This window comes from Heliconius melpomene, chromosome 17 (assembly GCF_056956725.1).
Source record: "Heliconius melpomene rosina isolate 202511_hmr_F chromosome 17, ASM5695672v1, whole genome shotgun sequence".
NCBI lineage: Eukaryota > Metazoa > Arthropoda > Insecta > Lepidoptera > Nymphalidae > Heliconius > Heliconius melpomene.
The window spans coordinates 10,943,657-10,962,242 of NC_140405.1; the positions used below are offsets into that span (position 1 = coordinate 10,943,657).

At 32.7% G+C, this 18,586-nt stretch overlaps 3 protein-coding genes across 4 annotated transcripts in view; 1 reads left to right on the forward strand and 2 right to left on the reverse strand.

The window, feature by feature from the left end:
• The window catches only part of LOC146530256 (neprilysin-11-like), a 43,894-nt gene extending 33,140 nt beyond the window's left edge, over positions 1-10,754 (forward strand). For both annotated transcript variants that reach the window (XM_085201224.1, XM_085201225.1), the window contains 14 exons: positions 4,335-4,580; positions 4,794-4,996; positions 5,833-6,009; positions 6,507-6,614; positions 6,927-7,071; positions 7,495-7,709; positions 8,056-8,232; positions 8,546-8,649; positions 8,753-8,811; positions 9,115-9,163; positions 9,255-9,322; positions 9,441-9,574; positions 9,687-9,857; positions 9,991-10,754. In XM_085201224.1, coding sequence (XP_085057350.1) covers positions 4,335-4,580; positions 4,794-4,996; positions 5,833-6,009; positions 6,507-6,614; positions 6,927-7,071; positions 7,495-7,709; positions 8,056-8,232; positions 8,546-8,649; positions 8,753-8,811; positions 9,115-9,163; positions 9,255-9,322; positions 9,441-9,574; positions 9,687-9,857; positions 9,991-10,167 — 2,033 coding nt within the window. In that variant the 3' untranslated portion in view covers positions 10,168-10,754. The remainder of the gene's footprint in view (positions 1-4,334; positions 4,581-4,793; positions 4,997-5,832; positions 6,010-6,506; positions 6,615-6,926; positions 7,072-7,494; positions 7,710-8,055; positions 8,233-8,545; positions 8,650-8,752; positions 8,812-9,114; positions 9,164-9,254; positions 9,323-9,440; positions 9,575-9,686; positions 9,858-9,990) is intronic.
• Positions 10,703-12,829, reverse strand: LOC146530257 (putative U3 small nucleolar RNA-associated protein 11). Its single transcript, XM_085201228.1, has 4 exons — positions 12,430-12,829; positions 12,190-12,315; positions 11,426-11,617; positions 10,703-10,971 (listed from the first exon to the last, which is right to left on the reverse strand). The coding sequence occupies exons 1-4, from the start codon at positions 12,658-12,660 to the stop codon at positions 10,762-10,764; spliced, it is 759 nt and encodes a 252-aa protein (XP_085057354.1). The 5' UTR covers positions 12,661-12,829; the 3' UTR covers positions 10,703-10,761.
• Positions 12,830-14,303: 1,474 nt separating this feature from the next.
• LOC146530258 (sodium channel protein Nach-like) lies at positions 14,304-18,586 on the reverse strand. The gene is made up of 9 exons (XM_085201226.1): positions 17,681-18,586; positions 17,318-17,515; positions 16,898-17,164; positions 16,542-16,641; positions 16,113-16,280; positions 15,396-15,519; positions 15,191-15,296; positions 14,708-14,814; positions 14,304-14,583 (listed from the first exon to the last, which is right to left on the reverse strand). Exons 1-9 carry the CDS (start codon positions 17,776-17,778, stop codon positions 14,432-14,434), a joined length of 1,320 nt encoding a protein of 439 aa, XP_085057352.1. The 5' UTR covers positions 17,779-18,586; the 3' UTR covers positions 14,304-14,431.

Here is an 18,586-nt window from a genome sequence, read left to right on the forward strand (position 1 = left end):
TTTTAAATTAATGCCTATTTCAATTTAAAGCGAAATAAGCCTTAAAAGTCTCACATCTGAGTTAACAATAAAGCTATTATAATAAACATAAAACTAAATTTAATCATCCGCTTGATGAAACACGATTTCGCATCCCAACATGTAATTTACATACGATCATATCGTTACTTTATTGCAAACAATGTATGGAAAAATATTAATCAAATGTACTCGTATATTTCACCATATGAATTTTAAAGTAATTGTTTTCCTGCAAATTAATATATACAGAAGTTAATATATCTAGACAGATCTCTATTGAAGCCATAGGACATTTGTGAAAATTTAAATTCTAATTAACTAGGTCGACGTGGTGCAGCAGTTCAGCTTCTTACTCTAATCGCAACGGTTATAGGTTCAATTGATTACCACTCGGACGAAAGGATTATTTACATTTACTCGCTCTGGTAACAAGATAGAAGCTATCTCTCGAAACGGAGTATCTTAACACTTTAGGTTCTTAGGCTTACTCCGCCTACCCTGCTGTGCGGGATAGTGTGCAATTAAAAATAGTTCTTTTAGAAACGCTGTCAGACCGCTCCAAGAGCGGGTTCGAATCCCGCTTTTTAATGAATATATTTATTGTAAATGTTGAATCACAATTTAACTATTTCAATTATAATACGTAAGAATTTTCTAAGAATCTCGTATTAAATAACATTTATAAACATTAATAAATACCTATAAATATTTTCACACTATGTACAGTAAGGTTTTCCTTAAAGCTACACATCCAAGTTTGTTCATCAGCACATGAGCAAACTTGCATACCATATTTTTTTATAAAGATAAAAAAAAATGAAATTATAGATAATTCTTTCTATTTCAACGTACCAAAAAAAAATTATATATCACTCATATTAGTATTAGATTTTTCTTATCACTCAGAAGTTTTTAAATAATAAATTTGCATTTCAATTTAAAATGTATTGTTGTGTACAAAAGTAATTAAACATCTGTAATTATAGTACCTTGGGGCCAGTGTACCATGGCACAAAGGTACAAGCGTTCGACTGTAAGCGACAGGTTGTGCGATCTATTCCCACTTGAAAGAAGAATTCAGCGGAAAGTGTGGAATGGAAATATAATAATGGGGATCACATACATAGTCAAAAGCTATCCAACTGTACTTTGGTGACCTCTATAATGTTATTTGTAATGCTTACAATAATAAGTATGTAAATAACATAATGAATAGTTGGCAAAGTTAAATATAATCTTTGACAAAGCGCGGCGTGGTTTTCCGCAAACTTCTTAACGTTAGGTCTTCCCTGTCTATCGTGCTATAAGGTGGAAAAGCTTAAAGCAGCTTTATACAGCAGCTGAATACATATTTATATTATTAATTCAATTCCACCTTGTATATTACCAATTTCTTTACAACTACCAATATATATATATAAATATATAAATAGATAAAAAATAAAGAAAGTAGTGATTTGTCAAAAAAATCCGATGCGAAAGATGAAATGCAAGAAATGTATAAAATAATAATAATATTATGTCAAAGCAATAAAAATATTAACAAGGTGCAGCCTTGCTCGCGTTGATATCTTTTGCTTGCTTGAATAAATTATACGAACATTGAACTTATTGCCCAAATATTATAATATTAAATGTATCACATTTTTGTTACTTTCATGGAAAATGGTAGGTTACAGTTAAGTTAAAGATTGTGTATACCATATAATTATTATTACCATATAGATTAGGTATTAATATTCTATTGATTTTATAATTTAGGTGGGTGTGGGTTCCTAGTCTTCTTTTTAAATTTTCAACTTAGAATACATCCGTCCAGCGCAACGTAGTGGAATAGATATCAGCAAAGGTGATGTTTGTAGGTTCGCTTTCCAATGAGGAAAATGGATTATTTTATTTTTCACACTGAGGAACTAAACGTTACAAAGCAATATCTGAAAAATTAACCGAATAGTGGATAACAGACTGATATAACACTACGTTCTCTTTGCCTATTTATTTAATATTGAGAAAAAGTGATGTGGGTAAACTAGGTTTTACACTGAATTTTACCCATTTGGGTATAATTTTGTATGCAACGTTTTGTACAATGTACATATTTGTTCAGATACTGTACTATATACTATAGAGTAGATAGAATTGCGACTGCAATAATTATGTGAGCCAGAAGAAGTCTTAGGCCAGTATTTATAAATCTCTCCTAACGCTGAGATCAATCTTGAGATGCCGTTTTTATTCATTTATTTATTAAGACGATCGATCTTAGTTAAAATATGTTCATCTTTTTCTATCTAAAAAACGTACAAATTTTACATGTTTTTAATATAAATAGTAAAAGGAAAAAGTAGAGGTATATTCGAAAGTCTGTTAAAAGAGACATAAATTTCGCATGTCATGTGAGATTAATGTGATTTAGTATTATTGTTGCAATCAATAAAATAAGATCGAATAGATTTAAATAAATTTACCATTAATTGTTATATAGCCTGTTTAATATTAGTTTTTGATGCAAATTTTTGAATCTGATTGTAGGTGCGTTGGATGTGGGTTCGATTCCCACTCGCGGCAATGAATTATTTTCGTTTAATCGCTCTCCTAAAAAAAATTGACCTCAACGCGGCAATTTCCACCACTGAATATGCAATTTGTGGAACCCAAAAAGAAACGTTTCTCTCTTAAGCAATTTGTTTTTGATCTTGCCAATTAATATATTAGACTGTATTGTACTGTATTGATTTTTATGTAGATAAAACTTTTACATAAAAATAATATTTTTATTTCGGATATAAATATTCTCACTGTTTTTTAAGAAGACAAATCGCGGCGTTAAATTACATCACTCAACACACAATCCTTCTGTATCAGATGGAATAAATCGTGAATGAGCATAAGTGTCCATTAATTATTACTATTTAAAATAACGACTACATTATTTATCTACTACGCAATATTTCTATATATATATTAATAAAACATGCAATATATATGTAGGTTTTAGGAATTATATATTTTTTTAATTATCCTCGTGGTGTTCAATTCCACGTGGTGATCCAATTAGGAAGTAAACTGCGCCACTGCACTTGTGAATTGTCGCACGCGTAATGGAAATGCGTAGTACTACTAGGAATACTATTATAGTACTATAGAATAAAATTGTTTTATATTTACATATATGTATAATAAAATAGGATTTATATGTATATTCAATTATTCTTCAAAACAATGATAGATAGGTAAGAAAAATATTAAAGCAATACTAACGTTTGTATAAGATTACGTCGTGAATATCTATGTGTCATTACATTAAAGCACGCGGAATAAAAATGGGCTTAAATCCAATCAAGTCAAATAATAATATGAATATTATTAAAGCAAAGCTGCTATGCTTTCATCCTTTTTCTCGCATAGCAGAGTAAGCAGAGAGAACCTAGTGTTAACATACTCGGAGACCAAAGCCACGACCAATCTGCTTACTGTCCCAACATGACAGAATAACTAAGAAATTATTTTGGGAATTCTTGAAGTCAACCCCATTAAGAGACGAAACTTTTATTTTTTTTCTTTTATCTACGAATATGATTTTGCGATAATAATAATTAATATTAATTATTACGGACAAGTAATAAGTATATTTAATTATTTGCCATAAAAACATATTTTTGTTTACGTCCCTATAATAAAACGTAGTTCAATAAACGGCACGTGGATCTGATGCAATTGAGAAATTATCTTCGTGATTGGTTGTCGCGATGATCTGGTATTCTTGTATGTTTGTACGGCCGACCTTACTTTACATTAAATATTTAAATAATTCACTTTGACTGTTTACTATTAAAATTACGTCATACCCATAGTAATACATTTGTGACAGATTTGAATTTTAATATGATTCCTTTATCCACGTTTTATGAATATTGAATAATTTGTCATTACTACTACTACGAGTTTTTGTATGAATAATGAAAGTGTTTATTCATTAATTTAAAACTTTATTGCAATCATGCAATTATTTGTAGCATAAATTAACACAATTTTGATGAATCCGCGCCTCTTGGAAACCGCCCGAGCGCTCTATAAAATTAAACCATTCTTTTCTTCTACCAGTTCATTTGTACCCGAAAAATATTTTTAAGAATTATTATAATTTTTAAGAACTCTATATTATTTAGCGAGGACAGTTGCTATTTCCTAAAAATATTAACAGTTTGAAATGTTTGAATTTTGTTTTAGATTCATGGAAAGAAAAATATTTTGACCTTCAATAACGTGCGTAAAAATACTTATAAAATAATAACTTGCCAATTATTTTTCAGCATCAAGAATCCTCTCAGCTTTGAACAAAAGCGTAAATCCATGTGAGGACTTCTACGAGTTTGCTTGTGGAGGTTGGATAGAAAAGAACCCGGTGCCAGAGTGGGCGACGTCGTGGGACCAGCTGTCCGTAATTCGGGAACGGCTTACTCTGGACTTGAGGGAACTGCTCGAAGACAAAAACAATGAAGGGCTACCTAAGAGTGTGTTGAAGGCGAAATCTATGTATAGGACATGTGTCAACGTGGGTAAGTCTTCTGAATGCGATTCAGCTTACCCTATAGGTTTAAGATAAATTAGTACATTTCATATGCAAGATGTCTCTTTTTAAAACACAACTCTTGAATTCTTTTTGTTTATTTTGTGAGGGTGAAACGTAAGTTTCGTAATTGCGTGTAACTTTTGAAGATAGTAATAATTTTAATTTATTATAAAATTATAGATAGTAATATTTTTTATAGAAAAACTGGAAGAAAATGGTACCAAACCAATTGAAGAGCTCCTCGTCAGCCTGGGTCTTCCAAAGAAACCTCCGACGGAAGCAAGTCCCAATTTTACGTGGGTCGACGTCGCTGGGAAGTGTCGTAGGAAACTTGGACTTAACGTACTGCTGAGTTTACAAGTGGCTGAAGACGTCAGGAATACCAGTAGGAACAGAGTTGTAGTAAGTAATGCTAAACGGTTGCTTTAATGAATTTTATCTCTAAAATCAAAGATAAGTTAAAGAACTTTAATATTTGGAAACAATAATTTCTTTTCACGTCTCCTGCATTTTTTGGGATAATCAAAGAATATTTATTTACTATAAGGTATATAATTTTTCAAATTTTCTAATATATTAACATAAATAAACTTTAGTGCAGGAAAACGCGATGCTTATTTTCCAATATTATCTTTTTGAACGATAGAAACCCATAACCATCATATCATCATCATATACCCAACTGCGGTGCCGCTTATTTGTACCAACCGCGAGTCATCTAAGAATGATTTAATAATAATTTACATTCCAAATCTACAAAATTCAAATACGAAGCTTACAATGGAGGACGATGACTTGTGTTGTTTGACGGCATTTAACTTCTGCCATAACACAAGTACAATAAAATTATATATAGATGATATCTCTATAACGCGGAGGAGGATCAGTTCGTGAAAGACCTTGAGTCGCGATACAATTTAAATGATAACCTCTAGGAAATCACGAATTATAATAGCTGAAATGCTAAACCATTTAAGCACAAAACGAATAAATTCGGTTTCTGAAAATAAATATATTTAAATTTCATTACATAGCAGTAACTAAAAAGAACTTAGTGTCAAGACACTCCTTTTTCAACTTAACGCCACAATTTGTCTTACCAGATTATTGTAATTAAAAAAAACTTATCTCCAAATAGACATCAATTCCATGACTGCACCATTTTAAGAATCAGACATTGTTCCATTACAACACTGATACAGTGATCATTCATATAAAATAATATATATTTTTTTCAGTTTGAACAAGTGACCCCCGGCTTCTCTGACCGTTACCTTCGATTACCAGAACAGTTCGCTCATGAATTGGGGGAATATCATAAATATATAAAGTCAATGATCGCCATCGCCGACCCAGAAACTGACGCGCAGAAATTTGCAGATGACATTCTACAGTTCAGTAAAGAACTGGCTTTGGTAAGATTGTTTTTTATTAGCTTCACGTTCTTTCCTACATAGCAGGTTTGAGAAAGCAAAACCTAGTGCTTAGTTAGACACTTCGTTCTCCACGTATTTTTCGAGACTCTAGCTTGTTCCTAATGCAAGGAAATGGAAATAATTGATGCCACCATAGGAATCGAACTTATAACCGTCACCTTTATAGTCAAACATTTTTATAGTGTGATGAATTGATGATAGCAAATCCAAATTTAAATACAACATAGGGTCATAAGCTTCACAAGCTTACTTGGATTATAAACCATTTTTCAAAGAAATTGATGTCTTCCACAGTTAGAAAATTATTTATTGATATTATTTACTTCTTTATTTATTTTCCAAATGACTGCAATATTTGAAAAGACTGTGTTTTGAATTTCTGATGTTCACTTCCCAACGCTACTAATATAATTATCTTAAGAGTATAGAACATGGGGAAATAGCAATGTCTCACCACAAATTTGTTGTTTTTAAAGATAATGACTCCAGTGGAAGTGCGTCGCGGCGGCACTCATCTGTTCCACGAGGTGAGCGTGGCGCAGTTCGTGCAGGGCTCCGGCGGCGGGCCCACGCAGTGGCAACAGGTATACTATATATATTGTGTTTTGATGTTTCACTAAATAATGGTATTTTCATATTTTAATCATTATATCATCATCATAGCTAGTTTTTTTCTAAAACACAGTTCTTACCTCTCTATCATAATGATGACCAAGCTCTCAAATTCCTAAAATCAAATTTGTAGCATACAACATATATTCAAATACTATGATGAAACTCATGTATGTATAATAATATACGGGTCTAAGGAGTGGCGTCCGCAATAAAGAAAAAAGGAGGTTGCAAAATAAAATATTTAATATCTATGATTTACATCGTCACTAAATCTTCTATAGCACGACTGGCAGAAATACATAGACCTGGTACTAGCGGAGACTAACGTTACTCTCGACCAGGACCTCGACAGAGTCATCGTGATGGACCTGCCTTATTTACAGAAACTATCTATTTTATTGGAGAAAACTGAACCTGTTACTATTGGTGAGTTCATTTTTAAATGCTAATTTAATAAATTAGGGTTTAATGTTTTAATTGAAGTGCCGTGGTGGTTCGGTGGTAGCAGTGTCTAACTGCAGACGCTTTAATATACACTCAAGAGTTAAGAAAACCACTATATTGTGTGTTTTTCTCTGAAGTGAGTGGAGTGTGAAATTGTTTTTTTTAAAAGCATTATTTATATTAAAATAAAAAGTTTCTATAATGGATTGACTTTTCCACAGTTGCTCAGAAGACCCTCTATCAGCTTAGGAATAATAAAATGTTTTTTTTTGGCCTTATCTAATACCGGAAAAAAATAAAAATGCCTGTTAATATGCTGTGTTCAAAATTTAACTTAAAAATGTGTTATATGCTTGAATACTTGTGTTAATGTATTTTTAATAACATTAAATAATGTTAAAACAGAAAAATTCCTATGGTGGAGTGTCTTCTCCACCGTAGCACCGATGACTCTCCACCAGTTCAGAGACATGGGGTTTGAGTTCTCGCGGGCCGTGTTCGGCTTACAACAACGCACGCCGAGATGGAAGAGCTGTGCTGCTAACGTCAACGCTAACTTTGGACTGGCCCTCAGTTATTTGTATGTGAAGCGACATTTTGATTATTCTTCAAGGCAGAAGGTGAGTTGTGTTTTGTGTTGGATAGTAGCCGAAGTATTTATTAGTGTTAGTTTTTATACAAAAGGGTAGGCAGAAGGAACCTAATGTTAAGACTTCGTTTCCCTCTTTTCGTTGAATTCTTGTTGGCACTGCGTGTTGAGTGGCGGAACTCACGCCGCTTTTATTATACAACAGCAGAGCGAAGAAATGAAAATATAAATTTAAATAAATATTTTATTTATATCCCCCTTGAATGGGGATTGAACCAAAAACTAGCCATTTTTTTTTATACTTTTTCTAAAAAAGTATTTTTTTAAGAAGTGTGGAATATTAAAGAAGCTGTAGCTAATGCACAACTCTCCCGCAGGCCATAGAGATGATCGAAGACGTGAGGGCCGCGTTCGCGGCGCAGGCGGCGCGTCTCGCGTGGATGGACGCGGACACGCGCGCGCTTGCGCTACGCAAACTGCACGCTATACGCACCTTCGTGGGCTTCCCCGCCTGGCTGCTGCACCACGACCAGCTCGACGACCACTACAAACATGTACGGTGAAAAATTCTACTAATATTATAAATGTGAAATTTTGTGGTGATGAATTTTATCACCATGCCAAGCGGGTGAAACTCCAGATCGAACCTGGAATTTAGTAAATAATAAAATGTTAATGTCTATTTTGAAATACATAAACATAAATACATATTCATCACCACACACATAACATGCGCATATACACATTTGACACCGACATAAACAATCCTCCTGTACTACACCAAAGAGTAACACATGACATTATTATAAACTTATTTTTCAAAAAAAACACTTTTATTACCTTTAAATAACTTTTAATTAATTACAGATAGACGTAATAGAAGGAGATCTGTTCGGATCGTATTTAAAGCTTACATGGGCGATGGTGAAAAAATCCTTAGAGTCTCTAAGAGAAAAACCTGACAGGAACAGGCAAGATAAATATATATTTATTATCATGTAAAATTAGTAATTAATTTCTACAATACCAATATACGATAATAATAAACAAATAATTAAATGTTTATTTTAACAGATGGGTGGCTACGGCTACGACTGTAAACGCATTTTATTCTGCAACATTAAATTCAGTCAGTAAGTATAAAATATTATCTATGCTATTATATTTTGATAGTCACGTTTAGACTAATAAGCCTTTGATTCATATCCGGCTCGAAGGACCACCAAGTATATAGAATATAATATCCAATATTATCCTATATTACATTAATTATAAGCTTTAACAGTAAATTTTAAAAAATTATTTGTTATATTCATGAGAATTCTTTAATATATAAAAGCAACGTTACATTTAAAAGCTAATTATACATAAAAAAACCAAACATAATTTATTATTGACATTACAAATTTCACACAGTCATGAAATTTTATTTACAGCATTCCCCGCTGGTATTTTACAACCACCCTTCTACGGAAATGGAATTGAGTGAGTTATTATACAAAAACTGTTATTTTAAATACATTTTCTGCTTAAAAATGCTCATAATGCACATTTAATAATTTGTAATTTTATTCAGAGCCATCAACTATGGATCTATCGGCGCCATCATGGGACATGAAGTCACGCATGGTTTTGATGATCAAGGTGATATATTATAAATTAAACTGTTTTTACATTTATTTATATAACTATATAACTGTTTTTATATTTATTTTTAACTGTTTCTACGTTTTAAATGAATGAATGGTCTGCATGGTGCCAGGTCGCCGCTACGACGAGCACGGCAACCTGGCGCAGTGGTGGTCGCGCGCCACGTTGGAGCACTACGCGGCGCGCGTACGCTGCATCGTGCGCCAGTACGGCAACTACTCCATGCCTCAGCTGCCCGACTACACAGTGAGTAGACATGTCAACCTGGCGCAGTCGTGTTCAGGATATTGGGCTTGTTTTTTCTCTTCTTTTCTTATTTATTCTCGTATCAGTATAAAATATATAATTTATACCACAGGTGCACGGTATAAACACGCAAGGCGAGAACATAGCGGACAACGGCGGCTTACGCGCCGCACTTCGTGCCTACCGCATACACGCGGGCAAAAGCCCGGCCGAGAAGCGCGCCGTGCTGCCCGGCCTGCCCGACTATACGCCAGATCAGCTCTTCTTTTTGGGTTTTGCTCAGGTATTCATTAAAAAAAATTTACGTTTTAAGTATACATTAATTCTAAAAGTACCGAAATGTCAGCTCTGATGGTTCCTTCTACTAACATAACACGGTATGATTTCGGCTACCTTATTTATTTTATTTTTTCCAGATATGGTGCGGAAATTCAACAACAGGTGCTCTAAAATCCAAAATGGTGGAAGGCGTGCATAGTCCCAACAAAATCCGTGTAATTGGAACTTTGAGCAACTCTGAGGAGTTCTCAGAGGCCTGGCAATGCCCACTGGGATCTCCCATGAACCCTGAACATAAATGTGTACTGTGGTGATAACGTTATTACTGATAAGAGATAACCAAAGATAAGACTCTGTTACCATTTAGTTACCAGTGGAATATGTAAGTTAGTGTAGGTTTATTGTATATGGAAATAATCATAGCCTAATGTGTTATAATAATCATAACCTAATATAATGTGATAAATTATTTTCCATAGAAACATTTAAATATGATTCAAGCCGATTGTTTTTTCTATTTTTTAATACACTTACGACTTTTAATTAAATAATAATATTGAAATTTAACATTAATTTGCATAACTGGATTATGTCTTTAACATATTTTTTTATAACATTTCAATGTGCCCAATAATGCCACGTTAATGATAAAGTCAGTCTAACAAAATATAAAAAAATATGACTACTCAAAATATTAAAATTAGATTAATGTACAAATTATTATAGATAAGTGAGTATACTCTTAAAAAAAATGTTTACCAACATGTGTGATACTTTTAGTTTTAGATGCATTTTAATAAAAAATAAGAAAATTTATATTTAAGTCGAGAAATAAAAGTGAATTGTGAATTTATTTCGAACTAAAATGTTATTTATTATAAAATATAAATGTACAAATAAATATTGTTTCATTTCTTCCTCATGTACTGAAATTTATAGACTGGTGCTGAAACTTTGGTGCCATTTTGAACTCTTTTAGGTTTCATAATTTTGGTGTCCATCAGATGTCGTTTTATTTCCATTTTCTGTTGAACAACAGTGAGTTCTTTCTCCCTTTCTATCCTTTTTGACAGCTCTTTGTAGGTCTTTTCTTTGATCTTTTTTGTTGATTTTATAATCTGTTAAAATAATAATAATGTCAATTTGCCTAGAGTAATCAGAAATTGCTGTGGGCAGACAACTTTAAAATGTATAGATCTTTATATCTAATAAATAGATAGTTTTCCACATAGGAAGAGGGGACCAAGTGTTAAGACAATCCATTCCCCCACACATAAAATTTTTGAGACATTGCATGTTGAGAGTGCAAATTGAATGCAATATCTAACAAAGTGTGTTGAAATTTACAAACAGATACCGTTCCACTACAACACAATGAACTTTATACATGCTATATACACAATTATAATTTCATAAATATAAGAACAATCCAATCAAATGATTATTCAATGTTTCTTTTTAATATATTAAAACTCAAATTACTATTTCAGTTCAAATAAATAAACTGTGTAAATCTAAAGTATATTAATCTAAAGTACAATACATTATTAATAAATTATATGGAAATTATACCTCTTCATTCACTGGGGGTAAAGCAATATTATTAAGATCTGATAGATGAGGCCTGTTGGACTTCCTATTTATGAGTGCAGGATGAGTGTCCAGTCTCTTTGCTAAATCAAAGTTCTTTTGTTCTCCTTCATCCACAAAAAATACATGAGTGTTAGGTGTGGAGTCTGCTACTTCAGTCATGTGGAGCTGGGACTAAAATAATAAAATTATATTTAAATAAAATAATAATAAAAAATATATTATTTCTTAAAAAAATATCTAATTTAGGTTCAATTGTCTCTCAAACATTGGTGGTAATTAAGGTGGAGTGGGGAACAATAATTACTACCAATCATAATAAAATTGTAACGTACCAAAACTCTTCTTAGTAACAAACTACTCATAGAATAAATTTACAATTAATTAGTAAGCAATAACTCTATACTTTGGTTAGCCTGTCTAGAATTTCTTCAATTAACTTCTAGAATGTACTTTAATGTGGTACTAGCAGAATTATTTTGAATTTTTTGTTGTCAGACAGTGGAATTAAGTTTACACTTAGGTTGTAAGTTTCAAGTACCAAGCTCTGAGATACTCTCTGTGCAATATGATGTCCAGCTATTACATGAAATGCCAAGAAGCTTTTTTAAATGTTTTATATCTAGTCTGGCTAGACAAGCTGGAGAGCTGGTTTCGACTCACCTTTCATCAAAAAGAAGTCAACAATGGCAATAAATAGAAAAAACTGATTAGCAATACAAATAGTTTATTAATGTATAGCTAACCTGTAATCTTTGTATACTTCTACTTTCAATTGTGCGCTTCATATTGATATATTTGAGGTCTTGTGTTTGCATTAGTTTAATTTGTTCTGGCGTATGCTCATCCTCTTTTCGTATCTCATGATGTTCCTAAGGCACGAAATAAAATGTCGCTATTTGACTATCAAATATAGCACACACATAAAATTATAACAGGAAACAATTTCGTTAAAAACAGCAATTTCAATATTTTAATTAACTTACCCCATCTTTCACTCTAGAATTTATCATATGAAAGTAAAATTCATCTGGATTTCTATCCAACGTTCTTTTACGCAATAATTTAAGAGTTGCTCCCTTTTCATGGTAATCATCGGCTCTTTTCTTATAATCTTTCTTCTTTTCTAACAAACCTAAGTGCTTTCTAGCCTCAGGTTGATGTCTTTCCTTATGGGTTTTTTGGTTAGCCTTTGCGGCCTTTCTCCACGACGACATTATTATTTACTGCGTTTACTATTTTATATTATATAAATATATTGGCAAATTATTTTTGTATTCTTATATAAAAACAAATAAATAATGCTAAGTTAAAACGTAGATATTTTGTTGTAATTAAATTGTCACATTCACATGTTCAGATTTCAGTTGACAAATGACGTATTTTGAAGAAAATTTGACATTTGACGGTTTCAGATGTATGTCAGTGTTGTCATGTAATAAATTATTTTATATTATAAATTAACTATGTTATATCGATATTGAGTTAAGCGAAAATTATTAAAAGTTTTTTCCGTGGTATATGTTTTTCTGTTCTCCAGTGTTGCCACACTGTGATCATAAATATCATACCACAATTGTTGTTTTAAAATAATTTGCAACAAAAATTGAGACGAAAGTGTGTATCTTCCGCATGGAGATAATTTTTTGCAATTGTATTAGGTTTTTATAGAGTAGTTAAAATGGTGCTGACAAAAACACTGTATGAGAATTCCAAAACAATGAATTTTAAGATTTTTGTCTGTTTGTTCACGCTAATCTCAGAAACGGCTGAACCAGTATGAATGTAGTTTACACTAGAGATCGAAAGTTTTAGGTTTATCCAATGCAAGTTAATAAAAGTTTTTATTTTGGTTCTACATGTGTGTTTTCTTGTTTATACGAGGGGCATTCAAAAAGTAAGTTTCGCTGGTCTGGCATTTTTAATGAACACCATGTAGCGGGCTCACACTGAACATAGTTTCAGTTCTGGGTCTGCTGGTAAGATCGGCACCGATATTGATGACCAACAATCGTTTTTTTAGCAGTCTATCCTTGACAACAATGGAGGTATCATTGGGAAACGTGTCCAATATTGAATTGCGTGCAGTTATTAGATTTTTTACTGCTAAAGAACTAAATGGAAACGATATTCACAGTAAATTAGTGCAAGTTTACGGTGACAACTGTATGAGTGTGCAAATGTGCGACGATGGCGTACGATGAACAGCGTGCAGGACGGCCAAAAGCAGCCACTACAGACGAAGCTATCGATGCTGTTGAAAAAATCATTCAAGATGACAGACGACTGACTATTGATGATATTCTTGAATTGATTCCTTCTGATATGAGATTTGCCAAACTTCGCAATCTTGAAAGATAAACTGGGTTACCGCAAAGTGTGTGTAAAACAGGGCACGTCTTTTTTAAGGAAGGTTTGCTTAAACTTCAACACAGACATAAAAAAAGTATCCAAGTTGAAGGCGACTATGTTGAAAAATAGTCTGTTTCAAATAATAAATAAATATGCGTTTTTTTAACCTAAAAATTGTTTTTAACATCATTTAAAAAATAGGGAAACTTACTTTTTGAACCCCCCTCGTATTTAAGCAATTTCATATCATTCCAGAAATATATTTTCTGTTCGTCACAGAGTCAAATATAAAAAAAGCATATCACTTGTTTTCTATTTATTCCGTAAGATACTGATACAGATGTATCTTACAAAATATCAATACATAATAATATGTATATCATATATAAATAGTAGAAATAACATTTTATGTACCTAAGTAGGTACTGTATTAATTAAGTGACCATATCTAGGTCTCAATATATGTACTTAGTAAGACTATAAATTGTGTAAAATAAAACTATTTGCACACTTAACCTTGCCTTTTTATTTATATTAATTAAGCATCAATTTCCTAGATATAGTAAAATATAGCAAATAAAGAAAGCTCAAGACATCTACAGGCGCTAATAAAGACATTTACTGTATTAACATTTATTATTTACGAGTATATGTAAATGCAGAAACATTTTTCATCTCAGTAGATTTATGTATAGCGATGGGGAGCTTAACAAATATGAGAAAGAGTATCTCCAAAGCGCTGAACAGTCCAACTCCGAGAAACATATTAAAAACTCCACCTAAAGATGCTGAAAACAAAAATCATAGGAAAATAAGTATTTATTTAGTGGAAAAGACTGAGAATCTATAAAGCAGGATATTTTTTTTTGTATTTGTGCAATTATAATAATAGCCTATAATATGTTAGCTTACATAGCAACGTTATCCAAGTTTCAGTTGGATTGACAATAAATACTCTAGACCCGCTAATTCTGACAGACATGTGCAGAACCGAACTAGTTGCTACATTTAAGCCAGCGCTGAAAAGAAGAATTAATAGATTTAAGGGTTAAAGACGGGTTATGTTTATATCATTTAACATTTCTTAAATATTCTATTGAAAGCAGGAATATAAAGCATCGTGTCTTCACTTTATTATTTTTTCTGTCCATTTAGATAGATATACTTATTAGAGACCGTCGTGGTGCAAAGGCAAAAGCGTGTGACTGTAATCGTGATAGTTGTGAGCTCGATTCCTACTACAATATTTCCATTCCAATATTTCCTTTCCATGGCGTTGAGGACTGTCACTCAAACCGCAATGCCTCGAAAATTCAACGGAAAGTGGCGAACTATGTACCCTCTGCCTACCCTATTATATGCGGGAAACAGCGTGAAGCTGAAAAAAATACTTACTATATTTTATCTGTTGTTTCTTCAAAAGCGTTCATATAACTTGACTCTAAAGCCATGTATGTTGAAATTTTTTTACAAGACGGCAAACATTTACAGGTACCATTCGCTAAAAAAACAATTTTACTCGTTACTTATAACATACTTACTAAATATATTGTATTTTAGCATAATAAGAAAAGTTTTTGTTTTAATAAATATTTTTTACCAAAATTGAAACTTCTCAAGCAATTCAGTTGTGTTACGAAGCACGATGGTATGGTCTTGGATTCTCTTGGATTCCTAGGCCTTAATGGATCCGAGCAGCCACAGACTCTCTCTTTACATTTTAACTATAACAAAACCATTACCATACAAAAAAAATATATTGGACATTCCATTTATTGAAGAAGGCTATAATCAGGTTCAGGTGACCTCGCGGACTTACTTAATATGTATTTTTTTTTTGGCCATGTGAGCGGTGGTAGTGAATGGCTGCGCAGATTTCATTTTACACCTGATTATTTTCTTATCGAGTGAACAATGCGCAAAAGTTCAGAAAACTCATCGTAATCATAACGTAAATTAAAAAGTTTTATTATTGAAATGGGATGAGAAGTAAAATTGCAATTGCATTTTTTGACATTATTTTAAAGAAAACATACTTAGATGTTGTTATTGTAGGTTCACCTTTTACTGCATTAATAATTACAATATCGCGGTAAGCTTTCTTTTAAATATTAATAAATTATATCCCAATTTTCATATTAAATTGGTTACAAAATTAGTGCTTTTAGAACCATATCATGTCGATACTCTCTTATTCATTAACATTCATAAATATTTTGTTTAAATTATAATCGGCGCTTATTCTATTTTAAAATACCGCCTGCAAGCAATATAAAACCCATGGTTTTTTTAAATATGAATTTGACATACTACCCACCAAACACAAGCTCCTGGAATATCCATCCGTGCTAATACAGGTTCCATCGACAAGTTTGTCCGGATCGCTGTCTACTACCGAAGTGAATACCATTTGAGCAAGATAATTGTGTCCGGGAGTTAAAGTTATGGGCTCTATCCACTCTTCGCCGTCGTATTTTGTAAAGACCTGAAATTAAAAAAAAAATGATGTAAAATTCGGTAATGGGAAGGAACCCATTTTCAAGTTAATAAGCGTTATGCAGGCAATTGGAGACGCAAGCCGAGACATTTGTTTCATGATGGCGAGGCGTAGGGACAAATATGGCAAAGGGCACTATAGGTTTTATTTAGCTATTAAGATAGCCCATTCGCAGCAAAATTAAATAAATCTTATATGAAATATATATATGTACATAAATTTAGTTGGCAGCATTCAGATGGTGATTACCTCGCATCCGTTTAGAGCAGATTGTTCCGAGCACTGAACAGCGATTTTTAGCTTTCGTTTCACTTCCAATTCTGAAAGTGATCCTTTTCTTTGAATAAGCCTGTAGAAAGCATACTATTAGCATACATAATACATACCTAACCTACACCTCCTTATTAACTTACTTAACTTATAATTTCAAGAATAAAAATAACCAGTCAAATGCGAATCGGACCCACCCACTGAGGGTTCCCCACCAATTTTAGTATTGTAGGTCAACGGCTAATTAAGCTTATAAAAGTTGACAAACTTAAGTTTGCGGGCACATGCACCATTATCAAAAAATATTCAGCAAATTTACTGTAATTCCTACTTACTTGTTGGGATGTGATATGCAACAAGGGCCCCATTCAGTTAATTCCTTTGTAAACAATTTCTTACAAGGCACCGTACTCGACTGCCACTGACAGTTTCGCACTATATTATGACATGGAGGCATGACTCTAAGTAAAGCCTCGGGCAGAGACAGGTTGTTCTTAAAAAGAATATCTTCTAGAATCACAAGCTGCTCTTGCTGTGCCAATTTTCTTCGTAAAACGTGTCCCAAAATCGTTTGTAGGCGTTCCGTTGTAGTATTTATTATTCTAATAAGCAATTCGATGGAATGTAAATTATTAACATAGTACCTAGGGTTATTAATTTATTTTAAGTAGGTTTCATAAAAAAATATGTAGTAATGATGTAGCGGAGCGGCGTTAACTAAAATTAATAAAAAGGCTATATTAATTATATCTTACAAATCCGTCTGAAAATATTCGGCAATAGTTTCGGCGGGAGGACACACTGCAACGAGTGGCATTTGAACAGAAGAATACTGGCTACGGAGGTCGTGCAGTGTGAGTAACGCAGGGACTTGTAGGAAGCGAGCCCATAGTACTGCACATAGGACCCCCGCGCAGCATGCACTCGCGCAGCAACATATTAGCCACCCTATGCTGAAAAATTACCTTTTTTAAAAAAAAGTACTAAGTTTAGATTAAATACAAAATCAAATCGAACTTCTTTTTCACGCTTTAGGAATTTACCATTCATCTTTTGATATAATAATATATATAAGCAGGAACGTAGATAAGATAAGTAAAAAATTATAGGTACATTACCGATCGTAGTAATATCTTGAAATTAAATATTTAAATCCGTGCAAAGTGGTTGTGTTAAAGAACTGTCTAGTCGCACGAGTAAAAGATGATTGCTTCATTTTACCTTACGACGACAAACTTAGTAAATTTTAGTACCATAAAAAATTACAAATTAGGTATAAATAATAACTATTGCTGCTGTGCTGTAATTTGTACTATTAGAGTAAAGGATATTTTAATTATGATTTGAAAGTTAAATATTTATAAAAGTTATTAACACATAGGATCAAGGTGACTGACAAGTTTCTATGAAAGCTCGACATGTTCATCGATGGCTATCGAGGCACTGTAATTAGAGATCCCTATCGCGACGATCGCATGGCAGTTTTTGATTCATTGTCCAGTTGTTTACAGGGCTAATAATAAATGTTTTATAGTTTTGAAATATTAATTGCTAGGTTTATTAAATTTTACTACTTTTATTAACCGACTTCTGTAAAAAAGGGAGGTTATCAAAACCACTGTATTTTTTTTATGTTTCTTACCTCAGAGCTTGACTGGGTTTGACGATTCTATGACGATTTTATTTGAAAGCTGGGGTTTATCCCTGTGGGGGTACCCCTATTTTAATTTGGTCCATTTCTAACAATGGTATCCATGAGAAAATCAGATACTTCAATCTTAAATTTGCATTAGGTAAGTATGTGCGCTACAAATGAACGAATAACTTAACATTCCGCCAACCGATTTCGATGATACTTTTTTATTGGAATAGAAACTACCCTTGAAGTGTATAGGTACCCTATAGGTACACTTCAAGGGTAGTTTGAGGAAAGTTTTCCTATGTTCTGATCATGAGATCCGGCTCAGCTATATTATTAGTAATAAATAAACCCAAGATGAGTAAAACTAAATAAGACTGATAAT

What these genes read in the sequence shown, in the direction of transcription:
- LOC146530258 (XM_085201226.1), bottom strand. Translation starts at nt 17,778, where the DNA reads ATGAAGCAATCATCTTTTACTCGTGCGACTAGACAGTTCTTTAACACA. An exon ending in TCAAGATATTACTACGATCG is followed by an intron (nt 17,516 to 17,680) that starts GTAATGTACCTA and finishes GTAATTTTTCAG; the next exon opens with CATAGGGTGGCTAATATGTT. An exon ending in ATTCCAGGAGCTTGTGTTTG is followed by an intron (nt 15,520 to 16,112) that starts GTGGGTAGTATG and finishes GTTTTGTTATAG; the next exon opens with TTAAAATGTAAAGAGAGAGT.
- LOC146530257 (XM_085201228.1), bottom strand. Translation starts at nt 12,660, where the DNA reads ATGTCGTCGTGGAGAAAGGCCGCAAAGGCTAACCAAAAAACCCATAAG. An exon ending in ATTCTAGAGTGAAAGATGGG is followed by an intron (nt 12,316 to 12,429) that starts GTAAGTTAATTA and finishes TTCGTGCCTTAG; the next exon opens with GAACATCATGAGATACGAAA. An exon ending in TACCCCCAGTGAATGAAGAG is followed by an intron (nt 10,972 to 11,425) that starts GTATAATTTCCA and finishes TTATTTTAACAG; the next exon opens with ATTATAAAATCAACAAAAAA.